General features: G+C 51.2%; 1 protein-coding gene across 2 annotated transcripts; it reads right to left on the bottom strand.

The window, feature by feature from the left end:
- Positions 1-1,024: 1,024 nt before the first annotated feature.
- Positions 1,025-19,627, bottom strand: fxr2 (fragile X mental retardation, autosomal homolog 2). Of its 2 annotated transcripts, none has more exons than XM_036548157.1 (17): positions 18,936-19,627; positions 15,152-15,204; positions 13,117-13,210; positions 11,494-11,580; positions 10,414-10,562; positions 9,901-9,994; positions 9,366-9,482; positions 8,185-8,355; positions 7,386-7,464; positions 6,631-6,740; positions 6,128-6,214; positions 4,633-4,855; positions 4,098-4,286; positions 3,522-3,728; positions 3,312-3,410; positions 2,365-2,456; positions 1,025-2,062 (listed from the first exon to the last, which is right to left on the bottom strand). In XM_036548157.1, exons 1-17 carry the CDS (start codon positions 18,984-18,986, stop codon positions 1,955-1,957), a joined length of 2,010 nt encoding a protein of 669 aa, XP_036404050.1. In that variant the 5' UTR covers positions 18,987-19,627; the 3' UTR covers positions 1,025-1,954. The 2 variants fall into 2 exon arrangements, with proteins under 2 accessions (XP_036404050.1, XP_036404052.1); XM_036548159.1 differs by having other exon boundaries at positions 11,509-11,580; positions 18,936-18,986.
- Between the last annotated feature and the right edge of the window lie 1,553 nt (positions 19,628-21,180).

The following is a 21,180-nucleotide window of genomic DNA, read 5'->3' as shown; positions in this document are numbered from 1 at the left end:
AAACTTCTGTCAGTTCTACAGGGCAGAAGTGCAGATTGCCACTGTCAGCACCCTGAAAACCCGCAAGCTTGTCGTACTCTGAAGTAGCGTCTCTCTGCTGATGGAATGCTGGAAAACCCAATGAAGCAGGAAGAGGTGTCAGTTAACATGCAAATAAAACATTTTAAAAAGGCAAAACTCAAAATTAATATCAAAGACGACTGATATTTCACCTTCACTTTATTTTTTTTAATGATGTGGAAAGTACAACAAAAAAAGTCGAGAGCAGAAAAAAAGGATGAAAGTGACGAGTTGAGGAAACTCCTGTATGAGCGCTCTACAACCTGCACCCACCGGAACATGATTCTGACAAGACCGGGCCTCTGCAGCTATCTCCCCATGACCGCACGCTCGACGCCTCTCCCTCACAGTCAATTTCAGCTCCACCTTTCCACTTCGAGGGGTTCAAATAGCTTTCTGTGCATGTCTGCATGTCTGTGAACATGTGAAAGTGTGTGCATGTGTGTACGCACGTATGTGTGTGTGTGGTAAGCAACTGTTCCCTCTCATCTGTCTAAGATCCACGGCCGGCCAATTGCTTTCCTCCGACAGAACCCCTCCCCCAGCCCCTCCCCCTTCGCTCTGATTGGATGCAGCTTCAGGACTGTGCGGTTGCCCTGGCAGCCAGCACGAGCATTCCGCTGCATGCTGCAGTGGTTATCAAGGCAGAAGTGTAGTGTTGCTGGAAGCTGAAGTCCCGTATGCGCCCCTGTGCCCCAGCTCCCCTCCCCCCACCTCCCCAAAGCTTTGGCCTGCCTGCGGGGGGGACCAGCCAGCCAGGGGGAGAAGGCAAGCGGAACTCTCGTTACCGCCACCGAACTGCAACCGTCGCCTGGTCTGCGGGTCCTAGCTGAGGCTATGCCAGGACGTGCCGGCACCCTTTACTGACTTCTTACCCTGCCTCTGAGCGGGACAGGGGGGTGGGAGGGTGGGGGGTAACCTCACATCTCATGACTGAGAAAAAAAAAAGAAGAAGAACAAAAAGGAAAAAAAAAAAAAAAAAAAAAAAGCTACCTGATGACTTCCAAAGCACAAAGGATCACCTCCTCAACCTTTGTGTCCATTCAGTTTTGTTGTTTTCCCCTCGCCTCCTTCTACTCCCCACACACACACACACACACACACACACACTTATATGCACACACTCACAGACACACACACACACAAGCACACAGTCCCACCTCCTTCCTGAGAACAAGCGCCTTAAACGTTTTTGGCACGACCCCTCCCTGCTTCCTTTATGGCCTTGCACTCATCTGCCTCCTCTCTCTCTCCTTATGTCTGTTCTTTCCTCTCATCAGGCAAAAAACGAAAGATAAAAACCTCTATCTTCCTGTGGAAAAAAAAACTCAAGTTTTCAAATTCAAGGCACAATGTCTCTTTCAATACACTCGTCACTTTGTCAATTTTTTTTTTCCATCTCCGCCCCCTACCTCTAAGTGGTTAAGACACCTGTCAGTAATATCTGCAGTCTCTCCCGGCCCCTCCCCCTTTCTCTCGCTCTCCTGTAACACGGCGGATCTCTGGGAGCGCGACTACAAGTCCAAACCAGTGAGAACAAAAAATAAAATTAAATTAAAAAAGAACCACCAAAACAAAAAAAAAAAAAAAAAAAAAAAGATAGTCACGTCCTGTTTCTGTGTTCAGTATTTCTTAAAAATCACGTCATATCCACCAGCTCTTTTTTGGCAAGCTAGTTTTAAATAAGCACTAAGTACTGATAGATAGGATAACATACACTCTTACGTCTGTTTAAGTAGATGCTTTGTAGTTTTTTGTATGTTTTTTTTCTCTCGTATGAATTCACTTTTTTGTCGGTATTTCCCTCATCTGTTTTAAGGTTTACGTAAATGCAAGCGGGGCAGAGTTGCCATGAAGTCTTGCTCTGGACGTGGTTTCAGGCCCGGTGGTGCCTTTAGGACACTCCGTTCACCAGGGCCAGGGTCTCGCTGGGCGTGGCCACTCCATTGCTAGGGGAACGTTTGGATGGCGTGCGCTCGTCCGTGGTGCTGCTGCCGTTCTCCTGTGAGATTGTGGTAAAAGGAGAAGACAGCGCAGTCATTCACCGAGATTAACGCTCCCTCATCCGCAGCCATACCCACACTCACAGGCCAGATCTCAGTGAATGACTGCGCTGTGTTAGCGTGCGTGCGTGCGTGTGTGTGTGTGTGTGTGCTGTGTTAGCGTGCGTGCGTGTGTGTGTGTGTGTGTGTGTGCGCTGTGTTAGCGTGCGTGCGTGTGTGTGTGTGTGTGTGTGTGTGTGTGTGCGCTGTGTTAGCGTGCGTGCGTGTGTGTGTGTGTGTGTGTGTCTGTCAGAGCGGGTACCTTGGGCTCAGCAGCAGGCTGTGTCTCCTCTTTCTGTGGGAGGTTCTGTCGGCTCTGGGACTCTGCACGGGAGATGTAGTCTGCCACGGTCACTGGGAACAGAGAGACCACACCGCTGTCATTCAGAGAGCACAGGCCACACCCCCCTCATTCAGAGAGCACAGGCCACACCCCCTCATTCAGAGAGCACAGACCACACCGCTGTCATTCTGAGAGCACAGGCCACACCCCCCTCATTCAGAGAGCACAGGCCACACCCCCCTCATTCAGAGAGCACAGGCCACACCCCCCTCATTCAGAGCCACAGACCACACCGCTGTCATTCAGAGAGCACAGGCCACACCCCCCTCATTCAGAGAGCACAGACCACACCCCCCTCATTCAGAGAGCACAGACCACACCCCCCTCATTCAGAGAGCACAGGCCACACCCCCCTCATTCAGAGAGCACAGGCCACACCCCCTCATTGAGAGAGCACAGACCACACCCCCCTCATTCAGAGAGCACAGACCACACCGCTGTCATTCAGAGAGCACAGACCACACCGCTGTCATTCAGAGAGCACAGGCCACACCCCCCTCATTCAGAGAGCACAGACCACACCCCCTCATTCAGAGAGCACAGACCACACCCCCCTCATTCAGAGAGCACAGACCACACCGCTGTCATTCAGAGAGCACAGACCACACCGCTGTCATTCAGAGAGCACAGACCACACCCCCTCATTCAGAGAGCACAGGCGGCCACACCCTCCTCATTCAGAGAACACAGACCACACCCCTTCATTCAGAGAGCACAGACCACACCGCTGTCATTCAGAGAGCACAGGCCACACCCCCTCATTCAGAGAACACAGACCACACCGCTGCCATTCAGAGAGCACAGACCACACCCCCCTCATTCAAAGCCACAGGCCACACCCCCCATCCCATTCTCACTGGCCTCACCTGGCTGTCTGTCACGGCTCGCGGAGCCCTCCTCAGGACGATTGCCACGGTTACGGCGGCGGCGGCTTCGGTTGCGGCGCTGGGGTCTGCCGTCCTCATCTGAGAGGGACACAGAAACGAGGGAGGGAGAGGAGAGAAAGAGAGATGAGTCGGAGGCTGCAGCCCCCTGGTCCTGCCCCACCCACCCCTCCGAGCCTTCCGCTCCCTCACCCAGCCCGTTCTCGCTGACGGCAGCCTGGCTGTCCGATTCGTTGGCTGCTGCGTCCATCACGCTGGGCTCCTGGTCGTTACGGCGGCGGCGCGAGCGTCTCCGGCGGTCTCCCCCGGCGCCCGCGCCCTCGCTGGCATCCGTGTCGCCCGCCTGCTCACCCTCGCCCTCCAGCAGGGAGTACGGGTTGCTGTCGGGGTCCCGGAGCACTGAGGGAAGGGTGTAGGGGTTACCGAATCAGCGCTGATGGCACGCACCGATACGACTCTCAGCATCACATGAACACCTTCATTACAGAAGCACCTGGAGGTTTTCTTTTCAACACAAAAACCACCAGACCAGTTTATTCACTTTATGCTGATATATGAAGAACAGTTACACCAACACAAGCTGCGACACCTCTTCTCAATAGTAACTACAGCCCAAAATTATTCTTATACAATTCTCTTCACACCTGAGCTAATGCAAACTGAAAGCTACCTGCTGCATCACACCTGAGCTGATGCTAACAGTCAATGCTACCTGCTGCATCACACCTGAGCTGATGCTAACAGTCAATGCTACCTGCTGCGTCTCACCTGAGCTGATGGTGCTGCTGACGGGCCTCCCCCCCGGCCCGCCGCGACCCCGCCCGGTGCTGGCAGTGCTGCCCCGCCCCCGGCCACCACGGCGGGACCCCCTCTCATCCCCCCCGACTCCGCGAGGCCGAGGCTCCCTCTCGCTGACCTCCTCTGACTCCGAGGCGTTGGAGAGCTCAGAGTTGGTACCTGCCGCAGCAATGTTACAGCTCTGTCAGCACTGCGGTTCATACTCACCCCCCCAGCACTCTTACACAGGCCGGCTCACAGGGGCATCACAGCAAGGCACACATAACACAGTGGCACTATCTTACATAACAGTGAGCAATTCAGTGAGAGACACACACACACACACACAAACCCATTACGTACGTACACAGAAACTTACAAACCTACACATACACGAAGAAGCACACGTTATACAACATTCCCTCTTTATGACTATAACAACCACAGCCTCTAAAGGAAAGCTGAGCTGCAAAGTGCTGGAGTGAGGCATTCTGGGTAGAGTGTGATTCCCCGCCCCCCTCCTCACCGTATCCGGAGTACTGGCTGTTAGAGGCGCGCCGGCCGCGTCCCCGGCCCCCGTAGGTGCGTGAGCCGTGGATGGAGTTGCTGCTCTCGTCCGTCAGGTAGCCTCGCTCCCTCTCTCCGGCCCCGGGGCCGCCGGTGCGACTAGGGGGCACGCGGTACCCCACCCCCATCTGCCGCAGCTGCTCGTCAATCTGCAGCCGCTCAAGACGAAGCTGCTCCACTTCCTGTTACACACACACAGTCACAGGAGAACCAATCAGAGCAACCATTAGACACGGATTAAACAGAAAGATAAAGAGGGCATTTAATGGCAGAGAATCACTGAGGCTTTGAAAGTCGCTACCACAGAGGTCACATCAGACAGGAGAAACTATTTCTGTTCCACTGTCACTGTGGACACATTGCATTGTCATTTAGCAGGCACTCCTATCTAGAGCAACTTACATAAGTTACAATTTTCACATGCTATCCACTAAAGTATGGATACCCATGTACCCAAGTACCCGATGTTTCCGCCCAAAGGTACAGTAGCATTGCCCAGGGGCATAGCAGCAGTGACCCAGCTGGGAATCGAACCAACAACCTCTCGGTCAGAAGCTGAGCTCCTTACAACTACGCTAAACTGCCACCCAGACGAGAGAAACCATTTCTGTTCCAGTGTTGTCACTGTGGACTGCCTTCGCCGTAAAGGCCTGACATGCTGTACACAGACAACACTGCACAGCATTACTGTAGGTCAGAGGCGTGACATCTGCAGAGTGCAGTAAGCGGGAATGAGAGCCCCACCAGGGGGCGCTAGAGTGCTGGGCTGAAGCCCTCAGCCAACAGCTCCTTATGTGGTCTTTCGGGTGGGAGGTGGGCAGGGGTGTCAATTCGGACCACGACAGCTGCTTCCCTGAACAACAGCTGAGTCCTGGGGGAGAAGGCTGGGGGGCGAAGGGGGTTATTTTGGGAGGCTGAGAAGAGGATCTGTAATCCACACTCCGCTGCCATTCACTCTCCAGCCCGGGGGGTAGGGGGGCTATTTTTAAAAAGCGCGTGGGGTAAGGGCAAAATGAGGCACTCTCAGCAGCTTTCACAGGAGGTGGGGTGGGGTGAAACAGGTGACCAATCCCATTTGATCCACCCCTCTGACACCCCCTCTAACAGACACACACACACAGCGCCTCTTACCCCCAGAGACAGCCTGCCCCAAAACTGCCACCCAGCCACCTCCACAGTCACCCAATGCCAGGCTCACACACCTGAACTAACCCCAGGACTGGCTCCTAACAGCACCTGTACCAGCCCTGATTTAGCACCAAACATGCCTCTACCGAGTGTAATAACCCTAAATATAGCTCCTAATATGTCTTGTACCTCTACAACACAAATACCGCTCCATTCTGATCCAGTTCACGTACTGTAGTGAACACCGACGGGTGACTCGTGCCCCCTGCTGGTGGCGTGCGGGAGCAGGCCCAGGGGCTGCAGGTAAGGCAGGAAGGTGGGCTCACCTGCAGGTACGCCACGTGATACTCCAGCAGAGCCAGCGCGTTGCTGATGTTCTCCTTCGTTCCCACAAACACAAACGGAACCATGCCCTGGGGGAGGACAGGCACAAAGAAACTTCTAGTCAGTCAGAAACTTCTAGTGGCCTCTTACCAGCTGGTTCGAGACCAAGTCAGACTATCATAGTTGTTGCTTAGCAAGTGATCACTCTACACACTGCTACACACAATGATACACGTTTTCTTTACACTATTAATCTCACTGGCTTTCCTCTGCTCTCCATTTAATAACCATTCCAGTTTTACTGCAAACATTAGAGAACTGAAAAGTGACTTCATCACTTCAAATAGCAGACATAAAATTTTGTGAAATGGCTGCACCAGCGCAAGCTGGCAAAGAGCAGAGAGCTGGTGAGGTGAGCGTGAAATCTCCCATTTTTAATAATCTTTTAATGAGCTTCCAACAGATTTCTGAGATCCCCAGTCCTCCGCCCCCTGCCCCGCCCCACCTCCTCTCGGGGAAGTTTTTTGTCGTTGTCTCCCTCGATTCGGACTCGCACCACGCCCGACTTGTCCACGATCTCCTGGATGACTTTGCCGTTCTTCCCGATCACCTTCCCTGCAGGAGGCAACCAGGTGGAGTTTACCACACCATGGCAACACCATCACTACACCACACCATCCACCATCACCGTATCACCATACCACACCATCCACCATCACCGTATCACCATACCACACCATACACCATCACCATACCACACCATCCACCATCACCGTATCACCATACCACACCATCAAACCACCACTACCACACCATACACCATCACCGTATCACCATACCACACCATACACCATCACCATACCACACCATGACAGCACCACTACCATACCATACACCATCACCATACCACTATCACCATACCACACCATACCACTATCACCATACCACACCATACACCATCACCATACCACGCCATCACAACACCACTACTACGCCATACACCATCACCACTACCACACCATACACTGTCACCATACCACACCATCACTGCACCATGTCATCACCGCACCATCACCGAACCTTTCCAGACCACACCACATCGCCGATCTCAGGCTCTTTCCCTTGCCGTTTCCCTGGAAACAGGGATAACCACAAGAGCACTGTGCACAAGACAAGCGCAGCGTGTGAGCGTGTGAAGCACGTATCACAGACCGCAGACCTGCAGGCGCACCCGAGCTCAGCACACACCCCCTCACTCACCCACGAGATTGCGGGGCACCTGGAAGTAGTCCTCCCTAAACTCCAGATACACTCTGGCCTGCTTCACCGCTTCTGGGGTCTGTAAGGAAAACACTGTTAGTGGGGGGTCTCCTCAGTGTGGGGTTGTCACGTGAAAAAAACACATATGGACGTATGTGTCTACTCCTTTTCCCGCTCCGTTTCTGTCTCACAGGAACCAGCAACCAGTGCACTGGTTGGCTATCAAAAGTAGCACCTGGTCAGTTTGGTAGATTCTAATACCCTCTTGTATTGTTTGGTCTGTAACGTTAGACAATTAGCAGTTCCCTTTTCTTCTTCTGCAGTTTTCACTTGTAGCAAGTAGAGGTATGAAAAAAAAATCAAAATGTAAACAAAAGAGGCAAAAGCTCCCGCTCCTGCTCCGACAGAACAATGCCTACATCTCACTGCGCATGTTGAACATTTGTGTTAAAGTCATTTATCCGGGGCAACATCGCAAGATTTACTTGATGCTGAGTGAGGCTAATTCCTCTTTCATCACCCACTTCTACTGTACAGCATAACCATGCCCTGGTCATGTACAAGGTAGCCAACTGTTCCTATAGTAGCATGCTTAATGCACATCTTCTCTGTAGCTAACCACAAGCAGAATGAACCTTTTCATTGTAGCAGTCTGACCACAGGTGAATACACCTGATAGAAACCAACTGTTACAGGCAACACAAGGGGTCACACATGCCACAGTCTTTGGCAGTTACTTGACTACATGGACCGCCCTCAGCTGAATTTGACCAACTGTATGTGAAGGACACGCTCTCACCTCTCCGTAGATCCTGAAGGTGCAGCTCTCCTCCTCCAGCTCGATGGCAGTTACTCCCGGAACCTTCCTGGCCTGCTGGATGTTGGCGCCATGGGAACCAATAGCCAATCCCATCAGGTCCTCCCTGACCCTCACTTCCTCCTGATATGCAGATGCTAGCTGCTTACTCGTCTGAAGGGAGGGAAAGAGGAAAGGAAAGGATGAGGTACGGGTAGAAAGGATGCGTGTTACAGAGGGCCTCCCTGCAGAGTCACACCCTAACAGCTACCCAAGGCTTCCCACATAGCTGGTCTCTCATGGCCTGACTGTCCATGACAGCTTTACAGGACACGCTGTCTGGAGCGGTGTTTTATTCTACCTCAGAATATACCTGAGACGAAGGCTATTTATTTTTAATCACTCACTGAGTGACTAAACGATGATGTATGCATTGTATTGTTACAGTATATATATATATATATATATATATATATATATATATATATATATATATATATATGTGTGTGTGTGTGTGTGTGTGTGTGTGTGTGTGTGTGAGAGAGAGAGAGAGAGAGTGTGTGTGTGTGTGTGTGTGTGTGTGACAGTGTGGTACCTCCAGGTGCTTGGTGTGTCAGAGAATGTGTGTGAGAGTGTGTGTGTGTGTGTGTGTGTGTGTGTGTGTGCGCGTGAGAGAGTGCGCGTGCACACATGCATGTGTGTGTGTGGTACCTCCAGGTGCTTTGTGTGTGTGTGTGTGTGGTACCTCCAGGTGCTTGGTGTGTGTGTGTGTGTGTGTGTGTGTGTGTGTGTGTGTGTGTGTGTGTGTGGTACCTCCAGGTGCTTGGTGTGTGTGGTTTGTGTGTGTGTGTGTGTGTGTGTGTGTGTGTGTGTGTGTGTGTGTGTGTGTGTGTGTGTGTGTGTGTGTGTGTGGGGTACCTCCAGGTGCTTGGTGTGTGTGTGTGTGTGTGTGTGTGTGTGTGTGTGTGTGTGTGTGTGTGTGTGTGTGTGTGGTACCTCCAGGTGCTTGGTGTGTGTGTGTCTGTGTGTCTGTGTGTGTGGTACCTCCAGGTGCTTGGTGTGTGTGTGTGTGTGTGTGTGTGTGTGTGTGGTACCTCCAGGTGCTTGGTGTGTGTGTGGTTTGTGTGTGTGGTTTGTGTGTGTGGTTGTGTGTGTGTCTGTGTGTGTGTCTGTGTGTGTGTCACCTCCAGGTGCTTGGTGGCCTCCTCGTTTCGGGACATCAGCATGAGTTTGGTGCGGATGCTGCGGAAGTGCATGTCACTCAGCAGGGCAGCGCGCTTCACGGTCGACTCGTTTGTGGACTGCAGAGAGAGAGAGAGAGAGAGAGAGAGAGAGAGAGAGAGAGAGAGAGAGAGAGAGAGAGAGAGAGAGAGAGAGAGAGACAAGAGTCACAACCACACACACACACACACACACACACACACACACACGCTTTTCATCTTCTGCCTGTCTGCGGATTCAGCCTCACTGAAGCTCACCGTTTCATCCACAGCAGGCAGCTGGAGGGTGTCCAACCAACAGCCCTCTCACCCAGAAACAAAATCCAGCAGGCCCTGCAGCCCTCCAGGACCAGGGTAGAGTAGCCCTGCAGGCACTGCGGCCCTCCAGGACCAGGGTAGAGTAGCCCTGCAGGCACTGCGGCCCTCCAGGACCAGGGTAGAGTAGCCCTGCAGGCACTGCGGCCCTCCAGGTCCAGGGTGGGTGGGGTCATTCACTCACCAGTACGATGAGCTCATGGGTAGTAGAGTTGTAGAAGATGCAGTTGGCTCCGATGGCCTTCCTGAAGTCTTTGTGTACGGCGTCATTCACACAGCTGAGGAAAGACACAATGGGGGTTAGAAGGGGGGGAGCAGGTAGCATCTACCCTCCCAGTCCCACCGTCAAACACAACTCTGATTTACTGAGACTTCTGCTTCACAGGAAACTACAGTACAGGCTCTAAACTGAGCTCAGCGCTGAAGGCAGTGCTGGACCAATGAGGTGCCACGGTTTGTGTGGCGTTGTCGTCTGCAGTTCAGACACGGCAGTTAAGCGTACCAATGTGTGACACTCGTATCGTAGCAGTTCCCCACTGAGCATGACCGAACAGTATGAGAGTGTTACAGCGTCACCCAGCCCTGAACACAAGCATACAGCACCGCCCTGAGCCTTAACCGATACAGTGCTCAGCAACACTGACCATTTCTGGACACGCTGCAACAGCGCCACCACGGTGTCGGGTACGGGACTCACATGTCTCTCAGATCCTCGGGTACCGCGATGGGGACCTTGTGGAAGGAGCTTCGGGACGACGGGCTGTTGGGGTTGACCGGCCGAATCCGCTCCGACGTGACAATCTCGTTGTAGGTGGCGTCACACGCGGCGTACTCAATCACGTAGAACTGCAGGGGGGAAACACCAACACCGCGTTGTGGGTAAGGCGTTGTGGCAGCCGGCCAATCAAGCAACGAAACTGAATGTATGACATACCCCAGACAGAAACGCAATATTCTGAAAAAGGCATGCTTGAAAATCTCAGCACCAGCACACAAACACTTGCAATAAAACAAGCACACACACAGCACAGCCCCACAACACACTTCCAGAAACCAGAGCATACAGACACACTTCCGCCAGTCCGCCAGTTGCAAGGACCAAGACACAAACATGACAAGCACCACTGTCATCTTGAATTCATTACTTCTAGGTATTTCGCTTGTCTGAATTCATTTTCTTTATTTTGATTACAAAAAAAATGTGCTTTCTGTCTGGTAACAGGGCATACATGTCTGATGGCAGTAGCTACAGATGAGGCTCTCCACAACACAGAGACTGGGTGGTGTGCTAGGTCACCTAGACCTCGAGCACACTGCACTGTGAGCAGCAGCATTAGGAGCAGGCAGGAAAGACCCGCTGTGAGGCTGGGTAAGTGAGGTGGAAAAGGAAAGACGTGGATCTGATGTGTGCAGCGTCCTCGCCGTCTGAACTGAACCGCAGTCAGACCACGTTCAATCTGTGGTCATGCAGAGGGAAAGCAAACCGCAGGCTCAAAGGGTGTGTGCAGAGGGTGCCCGTGCTCTTTCCCGCCAGCGACGCGAGTCAGCCACGGAGCTGCCAAAAAGCGTGGGCGCTACCGACCCCAGCGGCCGCACATACTTCTGCAGGCTGTGATGGAAGTGGCCAGTCATCACCTCCATCGCGATACAAGCGCCCGGGATACTGATGCACCTCTAAATACACCAACACCACCCCCCCCCCCCACCACCACCGCTGCCGCCGCTGCCCAGCACCGACCCCATGCCGGCCCCACGTGCCCCTCGGGCCCTGACTCACCAGTCCCTGACTCACCTCTCCCTTCATCATTCGAACCCGAGCCAACCACCAGCCGCAGGGCTCCTGTTCGTTGGCTCTGGAGTACACCTGTGTGGAGAGGGAGGGACAGAGAGGAGGAGAGAGGAGAGAGAAGAGAGCAGGGAGAGGAGGAGCGGAAAAGAGAGGAAGAGAGAAGAAATGCAGAGGAAACAGGGATGAGATGGGGAGAGAGAGTGATAAATGTCTTCACGTGACGTTGTGGTGTGAAGCAGGGTTGCGGTCCGAGTCCAACACCGTTCAAAATTTACATTGACGAGTTAGCAGTGTATCTGGAACGGTCTGCAGCTCCCAGCTTAATTTACACTGAATGGAAATCAAATGCAGATTAACTGGTTCGGCCTCTACCAAGAGAACAAGGTCTGCCGCAGACCCCGTTCTTCTGGGACAGAAGCAGACCCTGGCAGTCACTAAACAGACATGGCCTGTGCTATTCAACTAGCAGCCCAGGGGCCATCTGTGGGTGCCACAGACTTACTGTTGGCCCTTTGATCACTCAGTTGAAGAAAAAAAAAATTGAATGTATAACAATTTCCAACCAATTGGGACTAAAGCACAATCTTCCATTTGTCAAAGAAACTGACAACGTGTGCAAATATGTTTTCATCTCTTTCATACGCCCCTGCTGGGTTTCTGTTACTGTCTGTGGCCATGAAACAGAAGCATTATTGGTTTAATAGGCACCTGCCTGTTCTTAAATTAATCATTAACATGAAGAACAGCCAGCCAGCAACGGCGATGCTCCTGCTTCATTCCGCGATGCTTAACAACTGCCATGCACGTTAAAAATGAGTCGGCACCGTTTAAAGGAACATACTTATTCACACCGTTTCATCCAAAGGAAAGGGAAAACGCAGGGCCTGCCTGTGTTTTTAAAAACAAGTAAAATCTGTGCCCATGATGCAGTGGCTGAGGCAGACTGTGCTGACCCTGCCCTGGTAATCAGCACAGCAGGGAGCTTTAGCATGGCACGGAAGGTTTTAAAAGAAAGAAAAGGCCTGCAGAGCACTGAAAGCTTAAAAAAAAAAAAAGATTTTCCAAAATGAGTCCAGCGATTACAACCCAGTCTAAACTCTTTAACTGTGTATCAGAGCCTGCTGCTCTCTGCCTGTGATGGATTCAGAAACCTTAAGCCTTAAGCAAAGTACTGTAGTATACCCCTTCACAACAAACCTCACCTTTTCCTAGTTGTTAATTTGATGGAAAACTAAGAAAACTCAATTATAAAACAACAACTATACTTACTATAAACAATAATTATCATTTCATTACTCTTTTTAGCTTTTTAATCCGATGACCAGACATGTGCCACCACCCAACTGTGCAGCGCAGCGATTTCCAGCTGTGACAATAAATGGGACATTTTTAAAGCAAAGTGATGCTGTCTGAGGGTGAACACTGATCACGGTAATATCCTGGGGTTACATCTCCATTTACGAACAGGGTCATGAGTAAAGTCTCTATGGTAGTGAATGGGGTCATGGGTAAAACCTGTGTGGCTGTGAATGGGTGTTTACGTCCATTTGCTGCGAGTAACAGGTGTGAAATGACAGCACGAGACCCGTAAAAGCAGGAGGGGGGTCCTACCTCCACATCGTCACCCTCGCCGATGTCCTTGTGGTAGTCGGAGGGGGGCGGCAGTCGCACGTCACTGAAGGGCAGCTGCCTCTCGGGCTGCCAGCTGTGGGAGAGAGAGCGCACACACACACACACACACACACCTGTCAGTCACCTTTCCACACACATCTGTCAGTCAGCTGGGGAAACCAGTCACCTCTGACACCCTGACCCTGAGGGGTACGAGTGGGCAGCTGACCACCGCCCCCCCAGCCCCGAGCTTTGCCACAGAACACAACATCAAGACACCAAAAAATCTGCTCTTCCTTTACAGAAGCCTGCTGGAGTACTATAGTCTACAGAGTTTCTAAAGAACCGTCAGAACAGGAAGGCCTTGAAAACTACCAGCACTTTCAGAACCCTCTGAACCAAGCTTACCATAAAGCTCTGAATCCCGAATCTGTGGTGAAAAAAATCATTTAAAATAGTGCCTGGTACTGGGCATACTCCATTTTAAGCAAGTAAAGGGTAATGGGGTAGTGGCAGTGTTACACACAGGCAGAAGCCTTTTCGGGTTTTAATTTGCTGCGTAGTTTTCCTTCAGTGACTGGGTGAGAGGGAGCTGAAGATGACCTGTACCCTCTGAGTCCGTGTCTGAAGGCCCGGCTTTGCACCGCTCTTCCTGTCCGATCATTCCCAAAAGCCTGAGAGTGCCACAATACTGACAATGCATCTCATACCTACTGTGTAAACATGCTTAAATAAATATAAAACCTAAGCATGAAACCCCTACTTACAATATCACCCCATGTTCCGGCACTTGTAGATGATGATGATAATGATAACAATAAAATACATTTGAAGTGCTCTTCATGACCACAAAGTCATAAAATACAAACCAACCATACAAAATATGAAAATCTACACAAAGACACACGAATATGTAGTGAAAAATGCAGGGGATTTCTTTGTCAGATGAACAGCAGGGTGCATGCAACTCCATCAGAGATCAGAGGAGGGCACAGACAGAAAAACCCCTCCTTGGATTATCCCTTGAAAACAGCATGGTCAGGCCTCCGTGCACTTACTGCAGTTTAAATTAACCATCGAATTTTAGAAACGCAAACTGAAACCAACAGTCAAGATTAAGCCCTCTGGGGAACTCATTTGGACACAAAGCGGTAGGAAAATGTTAGAAAAAGCTCATTTTGGGGGAAGGTTTGGAAAATAAATTATATATATATATATATATTTCTCTGCTGCTGCAAGTGTCACTTCTTGGACATGGCCGATCAAACCCTTTTCCTTGGGTTGACCAAATGTGAACAGTAAGGTACAGATCATGCCACAGTATTGTGGAGAAATACCACAGACAGCTTGAGAGAGAGAGGGAGAAAGAAAGAGTGGATCCCATCCTCAGACAAGGCCAGCTTCATTCTGACTGTTTCTTATGTGACGGGCCACTGGGCTGAATCCCCCCCCCCCCGCCGCTCCGCATGGGGGAGAACGAGGGAGGGGGGTTCTAATGACAGAACCATCCCAGGAATGGCAGGGGCACTTTCCTCCCCCACCACACACCCACACCCAACCTCACATACCTCTGGGACTATTTTTAGGGACAGCCTCAGTGACAGGCTGGGCTAAGCAGATAAGGGGGGGGGCGGGGGGGGGGGATACGTGGGGGTTACAAAAAGGGGTGGGAAAACCAAAATGGTGTAAAAACCAAATGGGTGTCACAACAGCTGTGACCCCCCACATAGGTCCCGAAATACAAGAGCTGTCCCTGTCCCCCAGAGCGTCATTCATTCATGAAAAACGCTGATCTACTGTCTTATGTGGGGTGTGGTTAGACTGCTGGATGTTGAACCAGTGGGTAGTAGGTTCCTATCCCAGCTTAAATTGCTCTGTAGTGCTTTATCTCCATCTCACCACAGCATAACCAGGTTACCGTATATGTGCAATGTGCAAATAAGCATGTTACCATCACCAGAGTCACCAGCTAAACAGCTAACTGACAGAATCCTAGGAGGAGTCACTGTGCCGAACAGAAACAATGTGAACTTACTTGTTTTCAAATACTATTGTGAGTGAGTCTTCATGCACATCCTTGATAAATCCCTGCAAGAGAAAAAGAGGATAAACTTACTGTCACACAACCATGTCAACCGTGAACCAAGAAGCACAAGACAGCAGACAAGGGCTCCATCTGAGTAGTTAGCTAAACACATTAAAGCACCACTAGCAGTGTGATTGGATTTCATTACATGAGAGAAATGTCTGCTGCATACAGCGTTGCAGCCATTTTGAGGTCAGTGGCACAAACATGTCCGACACCTCCGGGTCTCCAGAGGAGAGGACCCCAAAGCCGACAGGTTCTGTCCTCACAAACACACACATACACACACACACACACACACACAGTCTGTGTGAGTGAGAGAGGACCTGAGCAAAGAGACTGAGAAGAGAAAACAAGTGTGTACATGTGTGGTGTATGTGTGGGATGACAACTGGAGATCATGACTACATGTACTTGAGAGACAAATGGGAGAGAGAGTGTGTGCGTGTGTGTGTGAGACCACCGCAGTGAATGGGTGGTAGGTAGAGAAGCGAGAGAGAGGCTGTGTGCGTATAAAGATAGGAGACTCTCCTCCTGTAAATCTGTTCCTCGTCAATCACTGCCTTCTACAAATCTATCACAGTGAGCCATAAACCCCCCCGCCCCCAGGGAGGGGGCCACTGCCGCCTGTGCGCGACAGCACCTTATTTGGGACCGAGGGGGCTGTGGGCCACAACTCTGGAATCTGTCCGACTATAAAGGGCAGATTCAGACCTGGAGTACCCGCTACGGTCTCTCTCTCTCTCCCTCTCTCTCTCACACACACACACCAAAACCTGCGACACCTTCATAACAGTCACTCACACCGCACACACTGCTCCCACCACAATCCAACCAAAGTCCTCCACACCCTCACTGGACTGACTTACCGTCCATGTGTGAGACATACCCCACAGTGAGACAGTGTATGCACCCGGATGAGCAGTCAAAGACAGATGACCCACCTGCTCGTCCATTACATAAGGGCCAAGCGGGTTACAGGTGTTTATTTCAGTTAAGGGCATGGATGTGTGGCACAGCAAGGCCTGACACATGGCTGGTAAGCATGGCAACACAGGCAGCCACGGCAACATGTTACTCAGCGCGAGTAACCCCTATCCCCCCCCCACCCTAGAATGACGACTTGGCATATCTTTAACAAGTGAGGTCACTCTGGACTTACCCCACTCTGTGTGTGCGTGCGCGCGCGCGTTTGTGTGTGTGTGTGTGAGAAAGGCTCCGCTTGCGCTCCTGGTTGGTGCGTGGAGTCAAACTGACTCCGCTGTTAGCAAGCTGACGCATCACTGACCGCTACCATGCGCCCCAGTCCTGGGACCCCCCTGCCTTGCTGTCTGGGCAGGAGAGGACAGCACTGAGCTGAGGTCAGCTTCCTTGGGGGCACAGGTCACTGCAGGGGTCACACACACAGCACATGGAGCACTTCCTGTCTCTCAGGACAAGGCTACTGACATGACCATGTGGTCTGTGGTCATGCACGAGTGTGGACACATGCGCTCCCATGAATGTACAGGTCTGCAGGAGCTGGTGCTGGGTCATGCAGTCACTGTATGCCAGTTTCTGAGTTCCAGGAGCATATGGTTAGAAAGAGGGACAGAGCAAACAGCAGCCGCTGCTGATAACGCGTAACTTCCAATCCACATACCAAACCTACGGAACAGATCTAGCAACTCAGAAATGCCTATGTTAGCTGAAGGAGCAGCCATCCGTCTGGCCCTCCCTGTTCACCTCATTCAGGCCGAGAGGCCTGTGTCAGTGACACACGACGACCAGCGCTAACTCACTCCTGCACTTCAGCGCTGGTGACAGTTACAGGCATAAACAATGACCACCACAGCGATGACTCTGTTAGGCTGCCCGAACAGGAAGAACTGCCTCAGACGAGGCTGAGATCACAGCGTGGATCAGAGAGAGAGAGAGACGCCACTGCTTTAGGAGCGGGATGAAATTGATTTGCTGAGAAGTGTTTGGAATGGAGTTCACTCCCAGCCCCAGGACCAGCCAGCAGCAGGCAGGAAATGGCAGGAGGGGGGAGACAGAGAGAGGGAGACGTGAGACCGTGATGAGGAGAGACGAACATTTGGGGCAAGCAGACCATGTGATCACAGACTACAGCCACACAACCAGAGGGAGTGAGCGGGGAGTCGGCCTCGAGCACCTGAAGGAGAGAAAGAGGGATAAAGCACAGCGGAGAGGGAGAGTGGGGGGGGGGGGAAGAAAGGGGAAAGACAGGAAGGGGAGAAGAGGAATGGAGAAGGAAAAAACAGGATAAAGAGAAGGTGGTATGGGGGAAAACCAGAGTGGAGGGGTAGAAGAGTGAGGGGAGGAGAAACAGAGGAGGGAAGAAGGGACAGAATAAGTAACCCGGATGAGGAGAGGATGAAGAGGGGAGAGAAAAGGAGAGCAGAAAGAGAAGAGAGCAAGGATGGTAATGAGAGTGAGAGGATGGAATAGAGACCGGGGTAATAAAGTAAGGAGGGGGAGGGAGAGATACTGGGGGTGGAGCAGAGGAGCTGAATGTCACCATGAGGATCACCTGCTCATCTCACACCTGTCTCTGTTCCTCAGAGCCGGGCAGGGTGCCGTCACCAGGACAGACTCGCTGCCCACTACCACTACCCTCTCCACAAACAGGCCTGCAAGCCCCCTGCTAAGCAAAGCAGGAAAGCCTAACAACTGACACAAAAAGCTGACATACGTGAATGATTTTCTGTGGTGCCATTTTCCCCTCTGGGAATGGCTTACGTAGCGTCAACCCTGCTGAGGGAGAGCCTGGTCGGACAATGAAAAGTGGTCTGCAGGTTGGAGAAGCGAAACATATTGCGCCAACATGCAATAAACTCGCTGATACACTAACCCTGCGCACATATACCAGACGAAGCACAATTAAGCTCAGATCCATGTATATAGAAGGAACCTAGGGTGCTATCAGAGTAAACAGCTCAGTGTTAGTGGCACCGGTCAGGAATGAGGTCTGAGTTTACTGTGCAAGTGGAGTTTCCGAGGAGCATCGGCGCCACGTGACCGAACGGAGGCACCCCCAACGCTAATCACAGAAATCACACCAAAATCCAGCCCTGCTCACCCTGGATCCCCGATACCCACCCCCCAAAATAACTCAAACCTGCTTAGCCAAGTTCACGGGAAGCGCAGACCCGGCTAATATAATCAGCAAATAGGCTAACTACATTTGGCAGTTTTGACAAACGATCGCAAACGCTCAGCGGCCAGAAAAGGCCAGCTATACTATCTAGCTTCATTTCGCAGAAGAGTCCAACTCGGTTTGTTGTGGGTAGCTAGGCTAGTTATTGTGTATAAAGTTAGCCACCTCACTATCTGGCATTTTCAGAAATGGCATCCCTCACTTTGATTTTTTTAACGCAGCTATGCCGGATCATTGGTCCAGCACCCGGAGCCAAAAGTCCGGCCAGAGCAAGGAGTGTCTTTATAAAAACCGTATCGATAGTGATCAGGTTAAACAGCAAACTATCCAGCGTTTCGAGCCACCAAGAACGACTAGCAGGCCGTGGCAAGCATGCCCCACGGCGGCTAGCCATGCTAGCAAAGTAGCTACCCAGCCACCTTCTACTTTGGGCCTTTTCTGTGTGATGCATGTCAATTCAAAACAACAAACGACAAAAGGGTCTGATCAGTTATCTCGATTTCACTGCTCACCATCCAAATACATATCAATACTCAACTTTGTTTTTTAAACCTTTCTTTTCCTTTTTTTTACCTTGTAGAAGGCCCCGTTAGAGCCGCGCACCTCCACCGCCAGCCCGTCCATGGCCGTCGCTCCGTCCCCGCGACTGTGCCTCTCAGCGGCCGCTCCGACTCCCTGCGCGTCCGGTACCGCTACCACCCCCAGCTTCGCCGGCCCGTCGCCGCTCTCCGGCCGCTTGCGGATTTCCAGCGTTTCGGATGGTAAGGAGAGGGGGTAAAGGTGATGGGGGTGGAGGGAGAGAGGGGTTGGGTGTAACGATACCGACTCCCAGCGGTCAAGTTAGCTTTGCTAGCCGACGACGTTGGCTCGTAACAGCAGAGGGAGCAGCTAGCCCAGTTAGCTACGGAGCAAGGTGATGTTTGCGTTGAGGGGTACGACGGCGGTCCGTTTTTTAGAGATCTATTTGGTTATGTGAGTGAGGTATTAGCAAATAACTAGCTCCCCAAATGTTACCCACACCTTGGTTTCAATTGATAGGTAGCAAGCTATCAAACTATGCAATAAGGCAAATTATTGCAAGTCTCTGGGTAGAAAAAAGTCAGTATTTCTGAAATTGTGTCGCCGGCAATCCCGTTTTATAATCTTAAACGTAATGTGCAATGATGAAGCCTCCTCCCAACAGCGATTTTTAGCGTAGTATCGCCCCGGCGGCTCCAGCAACTCCTCCTGCCCGTCCCCTCAAACGCACGCCGACGGAGTGAGACAGCGAGCAGCTGAATGACCCTCCAAGACCCCACCCCTTAGTCCTCCAGCCCCCGCCCCGAAACAACATATGAATTCTCCATTGGTTAGATAGTTTGTCGTTCAACTACGACTCTGTTCATCATTGGTTAGCAGTTCTAAGGCTGGTCATAGCGAAAGCCCTTGATTGCGATTGTGGTCGGATGTGCGTACGATTATTGGCTAAACCGTCCGTCTGTCATGCTGTTCTCGAAATTGATTGGTTATCTGCGGTGCTTCTCTGGCCAATTCGGTCACTGCGGAGTGATTCGGGGAACGAACGCATTCCGATGTTGTCTGAAGTGTTTATGATCACAACTGTCAGTCACGTATCTGCCAATTTGTGAAACAGACACGGAACCTCTGAACCACGTGATTACCTCATACAATTAAACAAGAACGACTGAGAGAGGAAAAGACAGTCGCATGTGCAGAACAGAAAGGACAGCTGTTGCCTCCCGATTCCAACCGAGGTGGTTCAGTCATCTTGGGGGAAGGGAGAGAAAGCTGATGACCAGACAGGACAAGGTGAAGGAAAAATTAAATAAATGGTAACATAAATCACAGTGTAAATAGTGAAAGTTCCTCTCATGTTATTCATTTGGAGATGGTACTTTCCACATTGCTTTGTACCTGTCAATCTAGGCAGACATTTGTCATCTCAGCACTATGTCAGCCACTATGTCATGTGAGGTTGGTGAAACTTTCTAATGCCACTTTATTAGATGCATTGTGTAAGTTACTATGGGTAAGAGCTTCACCTAAATAACAATAATGTAATGCAAGGTAATGGTTGCGTTCCTGACAAAATGTCTGCTGTTGGTCACAATTTTAACAAGCAGCAAAGAGTAAAGACTGAAGCAGCAGTCCTCTCAGTGTTTACCTTAGCTGCTCAGCATAGGTGCACCCAGAGCACATGGAGGAGGAATCTCGCCTTTGGGGTGATCATCATACGTCTCTCAGTTATTATCAGGAGCCGTGAGCTCCAGCTGAAGCCCCCCTGCTGGCAGTAACAGCCGCCAGACTTCTCGATCCCTCCACCGTCTTTCTGACAGTTAGAAGGATCAGATGGTTTTGGTCTTGTGCCAGTCCTGTAACACAAACAGTTTACAAGGGCTGGTCAAACGCTGTCTACCATCCTGCTGTCTGCGGCGAAGGAAGGACTGTGCCGATAACAATGACGTCATCCAAGTATGCCACCATCAGAAACCACCCCCTCTCTGCCCTTAGCGGTTGAGTATTAGCGCCAGTTATATTAGCATGGAATATTAGCAACAGCCATGTTAGCATGGAATATTAGCGCTGGGAACCCACTGCTTCTCACTTCATTCTCTGCTCATGGGCCACTGAGCACCATTACAGCCCCTACATCTTTATATTTATTTGCCATGTTACAGGTACTTATTGAAATATTGCACAAATACACATAACAATCGTCTGTTTATTGCGTTATTATATTTCATTATTCCGCGTCAGGAGCAACTTCCCTTTCGCCACAAGTATATCACCAGAACAGCACAGTAAGAGAAGACTTACC

This window comes from Megalops cyprinoides, chromosome 16, assembly GCF_013368585.1.
Source record: "Megalops cyprinoides isolate fMegCyp1 chromosome 16, fMegCyp1.pri, whole genome shotgun sequence".
Lineage (NCBI taxonomy): Eukaryota > Metazoa > Chordata > Actinopteri > Elopiformes > Megalopidae > Megalops > Megalops cyprinoides.
This window is presented reverse-complemented; position numbering and strand designations above follow the sequence as displayed.